This window comes from Ambystoma mexicanum, chromosome 8 (assembly GCF_040938575.1).
Source record: "Ambystoma mexicanum isolate Mex_15411 chromosome 8, UKY_AmexF1_1, whole genome shotgun sequence".
Lineage (NCBI taxonomy): Eukaryota > Metazoa > Chordata > Amphibia > Caudata > Ambystomatidae > Ambystoma > Ambystoma mexicanum.
Window position 1 is genome coordinate 77,247,084 of NC_090929.1, and position 20,225 is coordinate 77,267,308.

General features: G+C 48.6%; 1 protein-coding gene across 2 annotated transcripts in view; it reads right to left on the reverse strand.

The window, feature by feature from the left end:
- The window catches only part of TSC1 (TSC complex subunit 1), a 684,759-nt gene that overhangs the window by 194,706 nt on the left and 469,828 nt on the right, over window positions 1-20,225 (reverse strand). For both annotated transcript variants that reach the window (XM_069609318.1, XM_069609319.1), the window contains exon 13: window positions 11,650-11,754. In XM_069609318.1, coding sequence (XP_069465419.1) covers window positions 11,650-11,754 — 105 coding nt within the window. The remainder of the gene's footprint in view (window positions 1-11,649; window positions 11,755-20,225) is intronic.

A 20,225-nucleotide genomic window follows, 5' to 3' on the forward strand; every position in this document is an offset into this window, starting at 1 on the left:
CCACAATGGATACCAGATCCACAGCAATGTCATCTGGAGAAATCCAGTAAGGAGAGGCTGTCGTTAACGTACATTTTTGCTTCTGTCCTCCATGGTTACAAGGGTGTGAAGTCATATACCCAGCTCTGTTCTCTGACTTGGATAGGTGGTGATCTGGTCAAGGGATACTCTCAGCCTATCCTAGTGTAATAGGATTGAGCTAGCTACCTACCTGAACTTTACTTACTTAGATGGTATGGTGCTTGGACAATGCCAGTGGTTGTGACCCAGTTAAAAAAAGGTACGTGCTAGGGATTGTTGTATGGTTGCTCTAAAGTGTTTTTACTGAAATGTATGCATCCAAGTACTTACCGGATTTACACTGGTTATTGGATCAAATTGATATATTATTTGTTTCAGAGTGGCAGGGAGGCTGTTGCAGAGGGAGGCACCAGCCGAAGACAGATCTACCCCCAGCTCGTTTCTTTGAGAAACGACTGACCCTGAGGGGGTTGGAGGTGAAGGAGCGAAAAGCTCGGGAGGGAAGGTATTTATGGAGGAACTTGGACCCATGCCCCACAAAGCCTTGTGGATAATGCAGAGGGTCTTGAATTTAATCCTTGCAGCCACTGGGAGCCAATGAAGAGATTTCAGGGCTGGAGAGATACAATTGCAGGCCTTGAGGCCAAGGACAAATCTTGCAGTCCTGTTCTGGATGAGTTGCCAAGGGCAGACAGTAGAAGCAGGTAGATTTAGAAAGAGGCTGTTGCAATAATCCAACCTAGAGAGAACCAGGGCTCGAGAGACAGTGAGCTTCTGGGGGGCGGGGGTGGAGGGGAAAGGCAGAATACCTCCGAGGAGGTGCAGTAGGAAGTTTGACTTTTTAGAGACAGATGTGGGCAGAAAAGAAAACCGTGGAATCGAAGATGACCCCAAGGTTCTTAGCCTCGCAGGTGGGGATAGGCGAAGGGCCAAGAGAGGCCAGACAGAGTAACAGGAAAGGAGGGTGAAGGTGTGCCGATGAGGATCTCAGTCTTGCTGGCATTCTGGCAGTTCGTTGGCAGCACACCATTCCTGAATAGCAGACAGGCAATCAGGGATGAGAGAAGAAGAGGTAGCCGAGGGAAGCCTGAAAATGAGTTGTGTCATCAGCATAGCACTGATAATTGGAGCAGAAAACGGCAATTCGATGGGCGAGAATTGTCAAGTATTGGTTGAAAAGCCGCCAGGGTGAGAGGTTAGACCCCCCCCCCCCCCGGGGAACACCGCAGGTAGAAAGGGAGATGGAGGAAAGGAAGAACCCAAGTTGGACCTTGAAGGCAGAAGAGAGCTCGAGTAGGATGAGGTATTAGAGTCAAGGTTGGAGAACAGATCTTCACAGAAGGGTGTGGGAGGCGAGAGGAGGAGTAGAGACTGCAGCAGGGTTGGTCAGCACCTTGCAGATTTAGAGGAATTCGGCCAAGTTGTAAGATGCCGCAGAGACATGGGCTTAGATGTGGGCTCTCTTAGTATGGACAGAGTCGGTATTGCCTTTAGAGCAGGTGGCAGGCCAGTTTGTCAGAGGCCCTCCATTTACTCTCAGCCACCCTGCACTTAGGGTAGCTAGGTCAGTGTAGTACCAAGAATAACACTTGGCATTGGTCTTCAGACGGATCCTCATGACAGGGGAAATAACATCAAGAGCATCAGAGATAGAGGAGTAGAGCTTAGAAACGGCTGTGTCAGGATGCGAGACAGCCAGGAGGAGGGGGCCAGGGGGGTCAAAGGTGGCGTTGAAAGCCTCACTGACATGCTTCATGGTCGGATGTCCGAGCAGGTAGGTGGCAGTGTTGGGGTGATCTTGGCTGGGGTAGGGGTCAGGGGGGAAGAGAGGTAGCGATTAGAGGAGGGAGTGATCACTCCAGGAAAGAGGAGTGGTCAGAGGGATGGAGAGAGGGAGGTCAGACGTGTGTGCCCTGCAGAGTGAGTCAGGCCAGAGGGGAGGATAGAAAGGGAGAGGGAATCGCAGAGGAGGAACAGGGAGAGTCTAGATGGATATTGAGGTAACCAAGAAGGAGGAGTTGAGTGGTTGAGGCCAGGAGGGAGGAGGAGCGGTCTGCCCACTCAGAGAAATGAGGGGATCTGACCAGGAGGCCTGTAGATAGTAGCCACAGTAAGAGTGGCCAGGAGAGCAAGGGAAAGCAAGCCTTCAGACAAGGCATTCGAAAGAGGTTTAAGTTTGTGTGGGAATGATAGAGGCAGGAATCCACTCAGGGAAGATCAGGGCTACACCCCCTCCAGGCCGGGTGGATCTGGGGCAGAGAGGATCTTGTAGCAGTCAGGAAGGAGAGTGTCAAAGCTCGTGACAGAGCTGGCCATGAACCATGTCTCTGTGAGACCGAGGACTTAGAGGTCAAGTTCTTCCAGGAAGTGGCAGATGTCAGGAGTGTGACAGCAGAGCGAGAGTTGTGCGGCAAGATGAAGGTTGCAAGCCTTAAAGGCCTTCCGGGTGGTGTACAAATCAGAGGTATGCCCAGTGGAGGTGGAGAAGGAGCCTGAGATGGGGCAGAAGAGGAGGGAAGAAAAAGGCAAGGTAGCCAAGGGAGGGGGGGGGGGGGTGGAGGGGGCAGAGGGGACAATAGATGAAAGAAAATTGATGAGGCGAGGGAAGCGCTATCAAAGAGGAGGAGATTGGATGGTGCCATTTAGCTAGACATTAAATGATGACCTTAGAGAAGACGATGGGAGCCATGAGGGCTTCCCAGTGAGTGCCACCATTAATGGGAGACGAGGAGAAATAAGTTACTCACAGTAGTGACCAACGTCTCCTTTCCTCCATACTGTATGGGCAATTACAACTGAGTGTAGCTCCAGGGTGGAGAGGAGACCCTCCTTAAGCAAAGAGATTTCTAAGAACTACTTGTCCGAAGGCCGCCTCTGACCTACAGCCAGCGTCCAAACAGTAGTGCTTGCAGAAAGCCAAAGGCGTGGCCCCTGTAGCCACCCTGCTGATGACTTGCCAGGGGACATGGCACTGGAATGCGATGGCAGTTGCCTTGGCTCTGACCGCGTGGGCATGCATGTTGGCCAGAAGCGGATTATGCTGTCCCTCATATGCTTCCTTGATGGCCGAGACCATCCAACGGGATATGGAGGCTTTGGAGGCCCGATACCTCGGTCTTGATACGCCGAAGGTGAGAAACAGTGCGTCAGACTTACGGAAGCCCTTGGTCCTGTCCAAGTAATATTTCAGGGCACACCTGACATCGAGGCAGTGCAGAACTCTCTGTGCCTCATCCTTAGGTACAGAAAAGAAAGTAGGCAGCACTATTTCGTCATTCAGATGAAAAGCGGAAGGCACCTTAGGTAGGAATGCCGGGTGTGTTCCAGCAGGACTACTTTATCCTTGTGAAAGGTAGTATAGGGCTCTGAGGCGATCAGTGCCTGGATTTCCCGGACTCTGCAAACCGAGGTGAGGCCGACTTGCAAGGCCGTCTTGATGGTGACCAGCCTGATGTCCGCGGATGCCATCGGCTCAAATTGTTTGTGCGCCAGGGCACCCAAAACTATGTTGAGGTCCCACACCAGGTGTGGCCTCTTGATGGGTGGGTAGAGTCTGGTGAGTCCCATCAAGTGCTTCTTGACAATTGGGTTGGAAGAGGAGAACATCTCTTCCTGAGTTTCTGTAGGCCCCAATGGCTTCCAAGTAAGTGCAGCAAGTGTCTACCTGCGCACCAGTGTGTGCTAGGTGTGCCGAGAAGGAGAGCACGTCGTCCAACTTGCATGCAAGGGGGTTGCTATTCTTACAGTCTGCCCTGTGACAGAACCTGGTCCATTTGCTCTTATACTGGGCCCTGGTAGCCTTGCTCCTTGCACCCTGTATGATCTCTAGATTAGCCTGGGAAAGGCTGAAGTGCCCTAGCGTGACCTGCTCAGGAACCACGTTGTGAGGGCTAGTTTCTGTGGCGCGGGGTGGATGACCCTGCCCCCTGCTGTGCCAGCAGATGTGCTGGGCCCGCCGGAAGGTGAATGGACGGTCTCTCCGAGAGGCTGAGAAGCTCCGAGAACCATGGCCTGGCTGGCCACCATGGAGCTATTAAAATGACACGGAGGTGGCGAGACTCCTTGATCTTGCAGATCACTAACAGCGGTGTGGGCAGAAGGCATATGCCGTCATACCATTCCACTGGATCTGAAATGCATCGCCCAGGGAGCCGGGGCCCTGTCCCTGCCAGGAGGCAAAATGTTGGTACTTTTTGTTGTTCCAGGAGGCAAAGAGGTCCACCTGGGGTGTCCCCATCTGCTAAAGATCTCGTGCAGCACAAGATCATTCAGTTGCTACTCGTAGTTGTCCCTTCCCAGTTTGCCGAGCCTGTCCGCCTCCAGGTTGGATTCCCCCAGGGAGGTGGACGGCCGTGAGGTAGATCTTGTTCTCCAGGGCCCATTCCCACATGCTGACAGCCAGTCTGCCTAGTGGAGAGGATCTTGTACCTCTCCGTCTGTTGACATAGAACATGCTGGTCGAGTTGTCTGTCTGAATGAGGACGACCTTGCCCCTGATGACCGGAAGGAAGGCTCTGAGCGCTAGCCAGATGGCCTTCAGCTCCAGCCAATTGATGTGGAACTCCTGCTCCTGCCAGGTCCAGGTGCCGTGGACGCAGTGGTTGTCCAGGGTGCCGCCCCAATCCCTCGAGAGAAGAGTCCATAGTGATGGTGACCTGTGGGGTAGGTTGCCAGAAGGGCTTGCCCGTCTGCAGGTTGCAGTCCCTGGACCACCATGTGAGGTCCGGTGAAGAGAAGGAGGAACGTTGATCATCTCCGCCTGAGAGCCCAGCTCCTGGTTCCATAATGCTGCGAAGTGCAGTGTATCCTCCTCATCCTGAGTCTTGTGTGGGGAACAGCCACTAGGACCACTGGCCTGAGACCCAGTAGGTGTTGATACGAGACAGACGTTGCGTCTCTACTGAGGAAGTGCGCTGTGGCCCTCTTGATGGCTGTGATCTTGTCCCCGAAGGAAAAACTCTAAGCACGTGTCCCAGATGAGCCCCAAGAAGGTCAGTCTCTGCGTAGGCTGGAGCTGCAACTTCTTGAGATTGAGCGAAAAGCCCAGATCGTGTAGTGTGTTCATAATAGCGTGGGAAGTGTGGTGCACCACTTCCGGAGATGAAGCCCCGACAGCCAATCGTCAAGAAACAGGTAGATGGGATGGCCCTGAGGAGGGCCGCCACTATTCAGTCTGGTAAAGACCCTGGGGGCTGAATTGAGGCCGAAGGGAAGCACCTTGTATTGGAAATGGTAGCCCATGATCCGGAATCGTAGAGAACGATGAGGCTGCCGAATCGGGACGTGCAAGTATGCTTCTACAGATCCAGGGAGCACATTCAGTCTCCCTTGCACAATGTCTACGCTATTAAAGCTGGCATAACCATCTTGAATTATTGTAGAAGTAGGGAGAGGTTGAGGGTGGAAAGGTTCAGCACAACTCTCAGGCCCGCCTGGTTCTTTTTCTGAATGGCGGAAATCCCCGAGTAGAAGCCCAACCCTCACTTGGAGGTGGGGACTTCCTCCACTGCCTAGTTCTTGACGAGCGACCGGATCGCCACCAAAAGAGTTGCTGTCTTTGGGAGTGGAGGAGAAGAGAGAGGAGAGGTTTGAATGGGTAGGTGGTACTCCGTCGATACTAAGGAGAGGATTCAGAGGTCCGCGAAGTTCTGGCACCAGAAGTAGTGTATGGCGAGCAAGCCTGCCCCCCCACTGGAGACACGTGGACCTGGAGGGGCGTGCCATGCCTTCTTTCCCCTCTGAGACTGATGCGGAGGAGGGGGGACTGGAAAAAGCCCTTATCCCCCCCCCCCCCAACCCCTTTTTTGTTGCTTGCACCGATGTTGGGTCGGCGAACGGTCCGGAAACCTGGACTTCCGCTCTTGGAAACCACAGAGTGACTGGGTGTATGTTTTAGGCGTGGTTTTAGTAAGGATGGATAAAGACTTGGGCGTTTGTTCGCTGTTTTTCTTTTTATCCAGCTCCTTGTCCGTGGTGGAGTGAAAGAGGTCACCCCCCTCGAACGGCAGGTCTAAGATGCGTTCCTAGACATCTGGGTTGAATTTAGTAGCACAGAGCCAGGCTGTTCTCATGTCCGTGGCAATGGAGATGGCACGGCCAGAGGTGTCAATGTGGGCCATGTGGACTCAATGATGTCTTGTGCCACCATCTTGGCCTCTGCCAGTCCCGCCTTGAATTGTGATTGGCTCTGCGTCGGAAGCTCTTGGAGGAAATCCGCAATTTCCCGCCAAAGCCTCTGGCTAACGGCTGCCAGCATGGCATCCGCGTTGGCTTCAAGAAGATGCAAGGACACATTGGAATACAGCTTCTTCCCATATGCCTCCAAGATCTCCTCCTTGCCGAGGAGTGCCGCAGACAAGGAAGCCGAGGACGACTGAGGCTTGGAGTAGAGTGATGCTGCAGCAATCACAGAGGAGTGCAGCTGAGGTTGGGCCAATAGCAGTGTATCCCTCCCTCCATCTGCCTGTACTTGGCGTCGATTGACCAGCTGGACCGAGTGGGGCTTGAGCCAGCCCTTTTTGGACAAGGCGACAAAGTCCTTCTGCATCTGGATCCCCGTTCCAGCTGCGGGACGTAGCGTGAGGAATTCGGCAAGGACCCCCTCTGCTGGTTGCTCAACCTTGGGTTGAGGAAGGCCCAAGTACCCTGCCAGCGCTGGAAGGCTTGGCTGACAACAGTGTGTTGGGGCCCTCTTTCTTGTCTTGTGTCCACCTGGGGGTCTGGTTGGTCCGGCACCGGTGGAGGGGTGCTGGGAGCCGATGGCAGTGTGGAGACTGGAGCCGGAGGCTGCAGCAGAGGCTGGTACGGAACCGCCTGCACTATCAGATGGGGGGCCGGAACGGGCAGCAGAGGCTGCACTGGCGCCAGCGGGGCCTGTAATGGGGCCAGTGGCGCTTGTAATGGGGCCAGCGGCGCCAAAGCCATTGGCAGGAGCACGTCCCTGATGGCATCCCTGAGGATGACCCCCATCTGAGGAGATTTCATGAGCCAGAGACACCTTTAAAAAAAAAACGTCTTCACAGGCTGGGGGTGGTAGGTGATATTGACGGGGGCGTGGGCAGCTGCTGGAGCCGTTGCATACCCTGTCCATAAGGACGCAGCAGGAACCTTCCCTGTGTATATGAAGGATTGGCTGTAGCCCACGTACCTGGTTGACACCAGTACCACCTTGGCACTCATTCCTCCACCTGCTCCCTTCCTTGGTGCAGTATCGGATGGGTGTCAGTAATGTCTGGCATGGGGGCCATCTTGTCGAGCTGCCTTCCACATGCCTGCGTCGTGTTGCTCGGCTCACTGGGCCCAGCCTGTTCCAGGACTCCGAGTGTGGATCATGAGGCCTACCCTGCTCCTCAGGCCGAGACCTGTTAGGCATTTCGCCCTCGGAGGATCTGCCAGTAGTATTGCGTATAGGCTCCCCCTTGGATATGTTGCTGGTAATAGGGCGTGGCCCTGCGGTTGAAGACCCGGTAAAAGAACCTTCCGGTCCCTCAGCACTGTCACCGGGAGGATCCACTGACCCCTCGGCCTTCTGGCCGGTAGCTGCAGTAGCCTCGGTACTCGTGCTTGTATGAGAACCTGAGAGGTTCCTCCGCGCGGGCGAGTCCTTGGTACACGCTTGCCAGCTGTGGTGGGTGCCAAGGCAACGAAGGCAGAGGGCATGAGGGTCTGAAGTCGGGAAAAGTCCCTCGGACGGACACTTGCTGAACCCTGTTGAAGTCGACATGCGCCGGGGAGGAGCGCGACGATCGAGTACCCGAATGAAAAAAAGACAAAAAGAAGTATCAGCGTGTGGAATTACATGGCCAAAGCCAAACCCAGGAGCGCTGGTGAATTCGGCCTGTTCCGTCGATGCGGAAAAGGGGACTGAGGTGTGGCGTCTGAGGGCGGGGTCAGGGCTGCACATGCTCCCAGGACCACACCCCCGCACGCCTCTAAGGGAAGAAGTTTTTTTTCTGGTGAAAAAGGTTCCGTCTCTTGTCCCTTGGATGGGACGCCCATGCAGTATGGAGGAAAGGGGACAGGACTTAAGAGTAAGGACAGAGCACCAAGATCACATGAAGAGTACATAGATCTGGTTAAGGAACGACAGAGCATGTTGGTGAGGGTCTGTCTGGAGGAAGCGCTGGAATAGGTGTCTCCGATAGGGAGACCAGGGTTGGAGGCCAAGATATTCTTTTTGAATAACTTCTTACAAAGATAGGAGAAACGGAGAGCACCATAGGTGTGGTAGCGAGAGAGAGAGGGGGGGGTGAGAAGCAGGATGGGGGAGCGGGACAGCAGGTGGGAGTAGAGCAAGTACAACCCTGAAAGTCACTGGGCCAGCGGTTAAAGAAAAGCATGCAGTACAAAGGGCAAAGCTAGTTTGCAAAAACACAGCTAGATTTGACTTCTACCCAAAATGAAAAGACACGGCTAGGTTTGCCTTTTAACCAAAATGCAAAGACACAGCTAGGTTTGAAATTTCAGTCAGGTACGGATACTAGCAGTGGGTGTAAAACAATGCAATTAGGAATGTAACCATGGGAGACAAGCAGAGAGGTAAGAGAAGCCAAGAGGGGATAGGAGTGTCCAGAGGGAAGGAACTAACCCAAGAGGGGTGTGAATGGCATGCTAGCCCAGATGCCATTGCAGTGTAAGGTAGCAGCATCATGGAGCTGAAGTCCAGCGGTGAAAGAGAAACCCAGGCAGAGTTCTGGGAGCAGACAGGGGCCGTCAATGTGGTCCTTAGTTGCTGATGCCGGCTCCCGCCTCCCGGTGACCCGGATTGGGGAAAATGGTAGTCTGTACCTAATCACAAGGGACCAGACTGCAGGCACAAGGAAAGAGCCAGCAGATGCTAATAAAGGCGCAGTTATATTTGAAGAACGCATTTACAGGCCTTAAAACACAGCATAAAGCCCCAAAATGCACTCTGCCACTCAGAAAACCTCGATTCAAGGGGTGCGGATGCCAGGGTAACCCACTCGTGTGCCGTGAGAGCAAACCAAATTAATCAAGATTTAAAACTGGCCGTGACCACCATCGATCGAGAAAATGCTTTTTTCGCCTAAGGCTGAATGTATATAAACTTTTTATATTAATTGTGTGACAATATTGGACCAGAGGTTTCAATTCTGAGTGTGCAATTTAAAGGCCTAATTGTAGATTTGTGCACCCGTCTAAATGGAATTATAGGCATTAGTCTGCGTGGACCCTTAGCACTAAACCACTCGCCTCCCCTCTCCTAAATCTAAGCCTTCCTGCACTGCTACACACCTGGATTGGGTTTGGCCAGACTATAGTATTGTATTGTTTATTTACTTGTCGAGCGCACCTGACCGTTAGGCAACTGGGCGCTTATGAAGTCTTAGGTTACAGTTAAATAGATATCATTACATTTACAGTCAAGGTAACGGTTGCATCTAGGGTTATGTTTATATATACATTAGCAGCTTAAGGCAGCAATACCAGTAGTATGCATAGAGGAAAGTAAGCATTGGTATCTACATGTGCATCACAGGTAATGTTACGGTTACATATATATGTTTTACATTTACAGTTCTCAGCAACATAAGGGATTAGCAGAGGTATATAGGGAAGAGAATTAACATAGGTGTTTTAAGCTCAACACAGTGTCTTGGTGGGTAGAAAGTGACCGGTCAGGGTTTATGCGTCAGCAGTTGGTGTGTAGCCAGAGTTTAGAATTGGTTTTGAAGGAGTGGAGGGAGGGTGTGGCTCTTAGGTATTTCGGGATAGAGTTCCATATTTGAGCTGCCAGTACTGGGAAGCTTGAGCCCCCAGTTCTTTTCAGATTGAAGTTATGGATTCTGACACTGTTGGCTTGAGCCTTTCTAATGGGACGTTCAGATGTATGCTTAGTGAATTTCTCTATGAGGTAAGCGGGTGCTTTGTTATTGAGGCAGTTGTGTGTAATGTTCAGAGCTTTAAGTTTGATTCTGTCGTTGATGGCCAACCAATTGGCGGATCTTCTTTGGTCAGATACGTGCTGTTCTTTGGGAATGCCTAATGCTGTTCTGAGGGTGTTGTTTTGCAAGGTTTGGAGATTATTAGTGTTGTGTTTACTAGTGCCTAGGTAGAGTGCATTACAGTAGTCTAGTTTTGATAGGATTAATGCACATGCAATAGTGGTGCAGCTGTCAGTGGACAGAAATGGTTTACATGCATGGATTAGTTTGCAAGTGTAACTTCTTGCTGATGCTGTGGCATTAACTTGCTTGTTTAGGTTAAGAACTGAGTGAGTAAAACTGTAAGGTTTTAACTTCCTTGGCTTACATTGATTTTAATACCATTAATGGTGATGGATTTGTACATGTGGGAGAGTTTGTTTAGTTCGCTGGTGGACCTAATGTTTAAAAGCTTGTTTTTTTGTCGTTAAGACACAGACCGTGGGTGGCCATCCAGGTTTGTATGATTTGATAAATTTTGTTTAGGTTAGTATCTTTGTCATAGTCTCCTTGGATTGGGATGAGGATCTGGGTGTTGTCGGCATAATTAGTGTATAAGACACCCAGTTTGTCCAGGATATCAAATAGTGGCTTTGTAAAAATGTTATACAAAGTAGGGGAGACACAGGCCCCCTGGGGAACGCCGCAGGTGATCGGTACTGGGTCCGCAGCTGAATGGGCGAAAAAACATATGGTTCTATTGTCCAGGAAGGAATTTATCCACGCAGTGGCCTTTGTGGAGAAGTTGGCAGCCGATTTGAGATGGTTGCATAGTACTTTATGATCACCAAATCAAAAGCGGCTGACAGATCTAGGAGTAGAAGAATGGAGGTGTCTCCTATCTTTACGCTCATCTAGTTGGTTCTTGAGATCAAGGAGTGCAGTCTCGGATCCATGTCTCGGTCTGAATCCAGATTATCTGTTACCCATTAAGTTATTAATCTCCATGTAGGATTGAATCAGTAGATAGGCAGCTTTATCTAAGATTTTAAGGAGAAACTGAACTGTCATTATGGGTCAGTAATCCGTTGGGACACTAGGATCTAGGTTAGCTTTTCTTTAAGAGGGGTAGTATCAGGCATCTTTAAGGTTGGTAGGCACAGAGCAGAATTTAAAGGATGAGTTGATGAAGGAGGTGACGAAGGGAGCTAGTGTCTTTCCTGCTCACCATAATGTGTTGGCCTCACCCTTCATTTGGCAATATATACTTTAACCTGCACAGGGTCAGATTAGAGGTACTGCTTTGCAATTGTGTGCATCATGCCTTGCAGCAATTCCTTAAGTCACAAAGTAAACATGCTGAGAGCTGGTGCACACTAGAAACCAAAGCAGAGAACCCTACACTATAAAACATTTACTGAAAACATGGGGGGAAAAAAAAGGGCGGAAGCAACCATCAGACCGTGAGGGCCAGAGGGTTAAGGACAACAAATCAGGGTCATGTTCAAGCAAAAACCTTGGAGGTGAACATGTAAACACTGTGGTTGGATGTAAAGGCGTTATACAGCATGTTACTCCAACCTTATGCAGCATTGCAATTCCTTCCCTTCTAAAAATGTCATTTAAATGCGCCTGAAAAATTCACTAAGAAGTTAGGTCTCCTGCCGCAACACTCTTGAGGGAACACAAGCACAGGGTTATTAAATGCATGGCATACAAACCGGTAATCGTCCAATGTCCTCACCTTCCTCGCTATCCTTCTCACTGCTGTCCTCCCCCGACACCAAGCCCTCAATCACTCTGGGAAGCTCACTGAGGGACACAGTCTTCTGGCTTCCAGACACCTCATCTAAAAGGAAATAAACAAATTTAATAGGTGATCCAGAGAATACTAGTAGAGGCAAATTGAGTGTGTTACAAACTAGTTAATTTTATAACTTGGGAGGAACTATTCAGCAAGCATCACCCAGTCCTTTCTGCCTTCAATCCCCAAGTGACTCAAAACAAACATGGAACAATGCTCTAGTTATCAAAAGCAGCAAAATGAAAACTCGATCCCAAGTCTCCATTACTCAATTGGTTCCTCCCACTTGAGCTCCTGCCCCCTTGCATACGAGTCCCTGAAGTGCCCAGTGTCTTTTCTATATTATATCAGGTATTATATCAGGTACATGTACAAAACGCAGCATAAAGTAAAATAGCCTGAGAGCAGGACACAAAAGAAATGCATATGGGTGAGTGTTCAGAGCCACCCTACCCCCTTTTTGCAAATTTCATGTACTTCAATGAAATCCTCAACATATTGACCATGAGTTGGACACCAACTTTGAATTTTTGGGAGGTGGGTATGTTTAACTACACTCCCTTTCCAACTCCTTGTTTTGAGTGCACTAAAAGGAGTTCCCAAGGCTACCAGTGCAAGGTGTGTTGGGAGGCGAGGGGGGGAATTTCTGAACTCCATTAAAAACCACCTTTGTGTGCAGCAGTACTACCTTCTGAGGGAAGAGTACAGCAGTGACACATGGTTATTTGGTTTTGTGTGTATTGTATGGACTTTTCAGTGCAGGCTACAATGGTTCTGGTGGCAGTGTTCTCTAAGATTTTGGGGTCACAACTGTGACCCAAACCCTAACTGCAAGTGGGTATGTTACCAAAACGTTGGTCCAAAATTGGTACACTCGGTCTGTTTAAGTCCAGTTTGTTCGGACTTAGTTTGTGTTCTTCCTCCTGGCCAGAGTAGGACTGCTGCTGCAGCACCCAGCGAACAAGGCATCCGTTGCAATGGCAGAGCTCCGCTCATTGACAGTAGGGCTGTGCAAGGTGCCGCTCTTCCTTAGACTAGGACTAACTAGTCTGAGGTTTTGCTCTGCTGTCCTCATCCTCCCAGCACTGAAGAGTTGCAGAGCTTGCACCATATTGAGTGGGGATTCCTCCACACCTGGAATCTCAAGCAGCGCTCGGGCGGCAACTAGCATTCATCTTTGTTGCGGCACTGGGACCTAGGTGCTTTGCTGGGGCTGCTCTTCATCAAAGAGGCCTTCTTAGCGCCCCAGTTCCTGCCCTGCATCGTCATGGTAACCAATCCTGTGCAGGGTCATGCCTGCTGCTTGCCACAGCCAACATTTCCCAGGGGTCCTCCAGCATATTTATTTTTATTTTATTTATTTGCATTTATAAAAGCATACAAACAGCCCTGGGGCATCGCGGCACTGTTACAGAGGGCTTACTTAGTTGCAGAGGTGCTTACAAAACATGCATGGTAGTTACAAAGGAAAGTTGCATGGAGCATGGTGGCTACTCACAATGATGCAAAGAGTCAATTCAGTGGGCACATTAGAGTCGCTGTAAAGACCCGATGGGGGCGTCTGTACTCCTGCTCTCTATATGGCAGAGGAGAGGCACAGAGGATCCCAGCCAAGAATCTCTATAAGGTAGCTATGGTCGAGCAATCAAGGCCTAGCTTCTCAAGAGGTGATGCAGGCTGATTCTTAAGTACTGTGTACTCCCAAAGTACCCACAAAGGAATGTCCACACACTGTATTCGTGAAAACAATCTTTATATAATTAAGGTGCAAGGTTATATACATAATCACAATAGCTCACTTTGTGCTCAGTTAATCTACAATGGCAAATATATACCACAATTACTATCAGATTTCATTAAAATGCATCAACTGGACTTAGTTTAAATGTCACAAATCAAGTAATGAAGAGAACCACCAATACACATAGGAGGAAAAGCAGTTGGTTATAACAATTGGCAGAATACTGAGCCTCTACCACCAGGCACAGTTCTGTATGAGGACCCCCCCCCCACCTGGGCAACCTGTAAATAAAGATATCGTACAAGCCCAGTCCATATATTGTTCACAAGAGCCTTATTTCCTTCTACATAGTTCTACTACCCCAATGTACCTGGAATAGCAGAGTTCACAGTCGGGTCGTCGACGGATCCTTCTTGAGCGGCTCCCTTTAAAGCAGGAGCCACGGATCGTCGAGATCCCACTAGGAAAAAGGGGGTGAACAGTTGTTGCGGGTGAACACCTTCGTTGCAGCAGCAGCTTTGGTTCTTGCGGTGCTCGTTGACGATTGGTCGAAAACGTCGTTCAAGCTGAGGCGTGCGGTGTTACTCGACAAGTGTTCGTTGCCGCAAAGAGTTACTGAAGAACTTTGGCCCAGCAAGGGCGTTGAGTCGTCTGGCATCTCTGCGGTCTTCGGGTGGTGGGAAACCCACTGACGGTTTCTTCTCAGTCGTCGACGGCCTTGACGTTCTCCGGCAGGACGAAAGCAGTGGACGATGATGAACAAGGGAGTCCTTGGATCAAATGTTCTTAGGCAAAGGGAGCACTGCGGCCCCGGTTGGCGATAGTCGACGGTGGATGGCTGTCCAGGGCTTCTCTTCGTTCTCTTGGACGGTCCCCTTCTCCGGTCAGCAGCCTTTCGTAGGTCTGTCGACAAGGGAGCTTTTGCAAAGATCAGCTGGTGCACGATGGTCCATCGTAGCTCGGGAAGAGGTCTCCTAGCCAGGTCCTCTCTTGGATCATTCCTTGAAGGCACAGCAGCTTTCAGATAAGCGAAGAACAGCAGCAGCAGCAGTTGTTCTTCCAGTGGGCTTCAAAGTTTAGCATCAGTTTCAACTTCAGCTTCTGAACGATTTCTAGCAGTGAGAGGCCTCCAGATATACTGTTGATCTCCCATTCAGTCTGCTGGGTCACACTCAGGCAACCAATCACTCAGAAGGGCATTCAGGCAGTCCGACAGCCAATCAGGCGCACAGTGCATTCAGGCCATTCTTCTCCATCCAGACACTCCCAACACAGAATGTAGATTCGGACAAGCACTCTGCCATTCAGCACTACACACTGCATTCATACCAGTGTTGGGCAGGGCTGTCTCAGTCATTGGTTCTAGACATACATAGCACAATGTGTATTCGTCACACACTCCATACACCCAGGTCGCAACCCAAGGGGCACCCACGACAGTCATTGGAAAGGCTCCAGCCAGTCTGGCCGGGGCTCCGCCACAACACCATATATGGACCTTCCACCCAACAGCCAGTCAGGGGGCAGGGACAGAGTCAGGGCTTCCCGGGACTTAGTGAAAAGTAAGGTAACCGGCGCTAGGAAGCAAGAGGCCACAGGGGCAATCTTGTTTCCTATCAGGAATCCATTGATTCCAATGACAGGGCCTGGTCATCCCAGAACGGAGAACGCTCAGGGAACCTGTCAGTTCAGCACAATGTTGCCTCCAGCCCGTACCCTGCTCTGTGGGCCACACACAGGTGCCCAGAAACATACACTAGTAGTACAGGGTCGTACTCCCACCCATGTGTGCTCTAAGGGTACTCCAAGGGTCTGTTCACCAAACCCAATACAGGAAGAGCCGCACCACCAGAAGAGCCGCACCACCAGGAGTCCCACATGAACTCCTGTGTGGGAAAAAAAAGACAGAACACATGATAAAAAAGCAATAAAGGACAAGGATTCAGAGACCCTGTTCCTCTGATGCATTTCCAGCATCAAAGGCGACACACCTCATGTTGCAGGGCGGCTACTCACAACAATGCAAAGAGTCAATTCAGTGGGCACATTGGAGCCACCACACCCATGTTGCAGGGTGGCTGCTAACTCCCTGCAGAGGGCAGTAGTGCTCATGGGGGACATTTAGATGCTAGGCACGGGCATACAGGCATATGAACACAGAGCAGCTTGATACAAAATGTTAGGCAATATTGTATGGAGTACCCTTAGGGTGCACTACAACAATCCTGGCAGTAGTACCCCAACCTTTGGTATAAGTCTGTACTACAAAGCTTGGTAGTGTGGACAAGTAGCCAGGCTTATCTCAAGAAAGGTCAATGTGAGCTTTAGGGGAGTTCCACAGAGGTTCACAGTGACAAGTGTTCAAGCAGACACACACAGGGTTTCTTGATAAATCAATTAATGTATTTACCAGTCAGTTTATATAAGCCTTCTTCAGAAGGGAGCACTATAAAACACCACACAGATATACTTCAGAATGATACACTCTTAAATTCAGAATCAGTAAATACCCATTTGGGATGGCATACAGCAGAGACCTACACCCACAGGTGACTTAAATTGCTAGGGTGCTGTTGACACTAATTTATCACTGTTGGCATTCAGAATTAGTTAAGACATAAGTTACTTATGGGACAGGAATATAATGTACGTACATACATTAACGTTATGCAATTGGAAAACAAACATGTTTTGGCATAGGGAAAACTAAGAGCTGAATGGTCAGTGGATATGAATATTGACTTTACGGATAAAGATTGGAAAGGTAAACTTAGGGCGAGTGCCAATGTGGGAGTAGACCTAAATTTGCGTTTGATCAGACAGAAAATAATAGGCAGGGAATACTGGACACCGGTTAAAATGTATAACTTGAAACTGCAAACGGATGATTTATGTCGGGCGTGTGGAAATGAAAGGGGTGCCTTGTTGCACCTTCTTTGGAGCTGTTCAAAGTTTCTGGAATGAGGCGATTGATAGAGTTAAACTCATTTTAAATATAGTTTTACAGAGATCACCAGTGAATGTTATCTTACTAATGCATCAGGATAGATGTAGAAACTCTATAAAATACAACAATTGGATAGATAAGGTTATGTTAATGGCAATGAGACTGATTCTTTGGGTCTGGAAAACTAGGAAGAAGCCTTCAGTGGAGGACTGGCTAGTAGAATTGCAAACTTTATCGAATTATGAAAAACTCATTCAAGGCATAAGAAAAAGAGGAAGAATACCTTTCAATATGGGGGCCATTCAATGCCTTAGATGACTGAATATATAAAACGTGGATAATAATGGGGAGTGGGCTACTTTCCCTTTTTTACCCCGCTTTCTTTCTTTTCTCTTTCTTCTTCTCCTCCGCTGGTGGTTTAGTGTTTGTGTGTAGTCCTGTATTTGTGTCTGTGTCCTAAAATAAACTGTTCATATCTTTTGGTAGTTATTTCTACTGCTTGCAAAAATTGAAAGTTGCTTAGTATGTCTGGGGGTGAATTTGACTGCAATATTTACTTATTATTATTATATAATTAAAAAAATGTTGTTGAACTGGTCATTTATGGCTTTGCGTAACACCCCTGTATTATACTGTGATGAATGATATTTATTGACATACTAATAAAGATGATTATAAAAAAAAATGAGTTAAGAGCAAGCCAAAGGAAAAGATTATTAGAGCAAACAAGATACCACAAATATTTCTTAAGCAGGCAAATCTTTCAGATCCCCCAATAAGAGTCATTCAGTTAAAACAGGCTAAGCCAAAGTCAATAGGCAAGAGTCTAAATGGGCTGAAGTACTTCTTTGAAGGTAAGTAGAAAAGTCTTTACACAATGGTTTAGAGGTTTGAAGAAAAAGATGAATCAATGTAGGGCCACAAGCTGGTTAGACTTGTGAGTAGTAGAAGATGCAGCAACTCTACAGCAAGAGGTACATTCTCTTAGACTTTGTACAGTACCTTTAAAATTTAGAAAAAGATGCAGCAGATGACTCCTATTCCTGTGCAGTTCTGCAGATCTCGCTGTTCCTGGGCCTCAGTCGTGGGGACAAGAGGGATGAAGTCGGGAGGGGGTGGGGTAGTACTCCTGCACTGCACTAGGAAGGTAAAAATTTGCACCCGGCAAACTTCACTTTCAGTGGCTGTTCAGTGCGTCAGCTCCTCGCATCCACCACAAATAGCAACACAGCAGTTCCTGGCTGTCGAGATGGACTCTGCTTCTGAGGTCCGGGACTCTATTGAGGGGGCTCAGGCTCGGTCAGTCCTGCTTCCTGAGATTCCAGAAGATCTTCCTGGAGCTCTTGGCCAACTTAAAAGAAACGCACACAAACTGGTGTTCTGGAAGTGTCTGAAAGTGCCTGCTGTTGGGCTGCATCCACTGTGCTGCTGTGTTGCTGCTTTGAACAAGACGCCGTCGGCAAGGAGAAGTGGTGGTTGTGTATTCCCTATTGGGACTTCTACAAGTAAATACTGACTACTGCCTCTTGCCATTTTACTGGCTGTCACTTATGATTAAAGTCTGAGGCTACGCTACGCCTTGTAACGCGGCAAACTTTACTGGCGTCATACTGAAACATTGCTTCTTTTTCAGCCCTAATCCTATTGGCCTGATTGCCCCACCCGCCCCTGCCGTGATTGGATACTTGACCCTATACCTGACCCGGGCACGTGCACCGAAGTGTCTGAAAGTGTCTGCTGTTGGGCTGTTCGGCGGGGGCAAAGGGCTCTCGACCTTAGTTTGTCGTGAGTAAAATCCCGATATGTTACAGCATTGTTAGGCCAATGATTTATAACATGTTAGGAGTTGGAATTTTGTGTTGGGCCGATTATGCTACTAATATTGTTGCACTAGTGGCTAAAGGTGTACTGTTTGTAGGCTGCCGATTTGTGCCCATTTATTCTTTTGTTTCCTTTCTCCCTTCTGAAGCAAGTAACTTGTTATTATACCCACGATTCCCTCAGAATGGTGAATGGGTTACATAGTGGACGGAAACTTACAGATCCACAAATTTCAATGCATCCTAATTCTGATAGTGAGGTTCTACCTCTGTTACTGTTACCAGCTGTTATTCTACCAGATGTGGATGAGGTAATGGGTAGAACTGCAACAAGTCCACCCTTAGATTTGAGACCCAGGAACTTAGAAGAAATGGATATTACATCTAATGTGCCCATCATGATTCATTGTGCTAACAGTGATATTGATGCTGCTACATCAATCACGAAGTTCAAGCTGAAAGACGGGTACCCTGCAAACAGATTAATTGCAATCTCATGATAATGGTATGCACAGTATTACTAACATATCATATAAAGATGACACAATCGATTGTTCAATGATGGGCCCCACAATTGAAGCTGAATTGGGCAAGCGTGTTTGTCTTTCTCTCGGCCCATCCACGCCAGTAAATCAGCGATTGGTCAGGCGGGAAGACGTATTCATGATGAGCAACCATGCTCTAAAAAAGATAAATACAGCATCTAAATCTAATGTTGGTGTTACAGGTGGCGAAAAGTCTAAATTGGTATGGGAAACGGACCTTGTTACAAATGATTCTCCCAGTAAACCTATGGTGAGCTCTCCCAATGTAAAAAGTGCTCAAACTGCACTTAACGACAGAATGATTATAGACATCGAAGAGTTCCAGTCTAGCCTGAATGACAGCGATAAGGAAGTTTCCAACAACGAAGCTCCCTCAGAGAGTATTACTCTTGATGTTCCATCATTAAGTCCTGACTTCCCTGTGCTGGCAAGAATTCTGGACCTGTTGGATAAGGGCCATGAGCGCTCATTATGAGATCGGAATTATGAGGGCAGCGATTGGGGAACTCACTAACAAAACCAATCGTATTGAAGGCCTTTTGTTTGCATGCGACGCCGTGGCCGCCCTTTCTGAAAGAAACTAAAAAGAAGGCCATGGTCGATAGTGCCATCCAATTTTATGGTATTTTCGGTGCTCCTACACTGAAAAAGCAATCTTTTGCGAGCATAATGACCCTTATTGTTTATAAAACAGCACCACACACAGACTGATAAAAATGTTGATTAACTACTCAAAGTGTTGACCTCTGTTCACAAAAATGAAACGTACTTTGGAGCAATTAAAAATAGATTCACATCCAGCACAAACGCTGGTCCAGGTCCCTACTCCTTTGGAGGACACGTGTGGTAAGCCAGAAGGTCTGAAGAGTCCCTCCCCATTGACTGTTCCGATTGGTCTTTCTGAAGAATGTATGGTCAAGGGTCAATCTAACCTACCAGATCAAAATGAATGTGAGCCAATATTTCAACCTACGGTAGTTTTAACCCGAAAAGAAAAAAGGCTCGCTGGGAGGGCAATGAAAAGGATGTCTTAAGCAATTGCTTTAGCATTGAGGCAAGGGCAGCGTCAACAGCCCACTCAAAAGCGACTGCCACTTTTGAGAATGAGGCGGTTATTGACCTCTCCCAGTTGGATGAGGACTCCAGGGTCTTATTGGACCTCAATCCATCTCTCAAAAATCAAGATAAAAAAACACTGACTAAGGTAGGAACAAAAAAGAATGGTAGTGTGAACCTTATTGAAAAAAAGGGAAAGAGGAATGTAAAATTACAACACCAATAAGCCCGGTTTTTACAGGTCCTGACTGGGGGGGTACAGACGTGTCTCTCCCAGTTCTATCCCATGTCCCATAAGCAAACTACATTTAACAAAGAAAAAATGAATGGAAAAGAACTGATGGCTAGTAAATTGAAGGCAAGAGGTGAGGGAGGAGCTGATAAACTGGCCTCTGTTGAGCCATGGA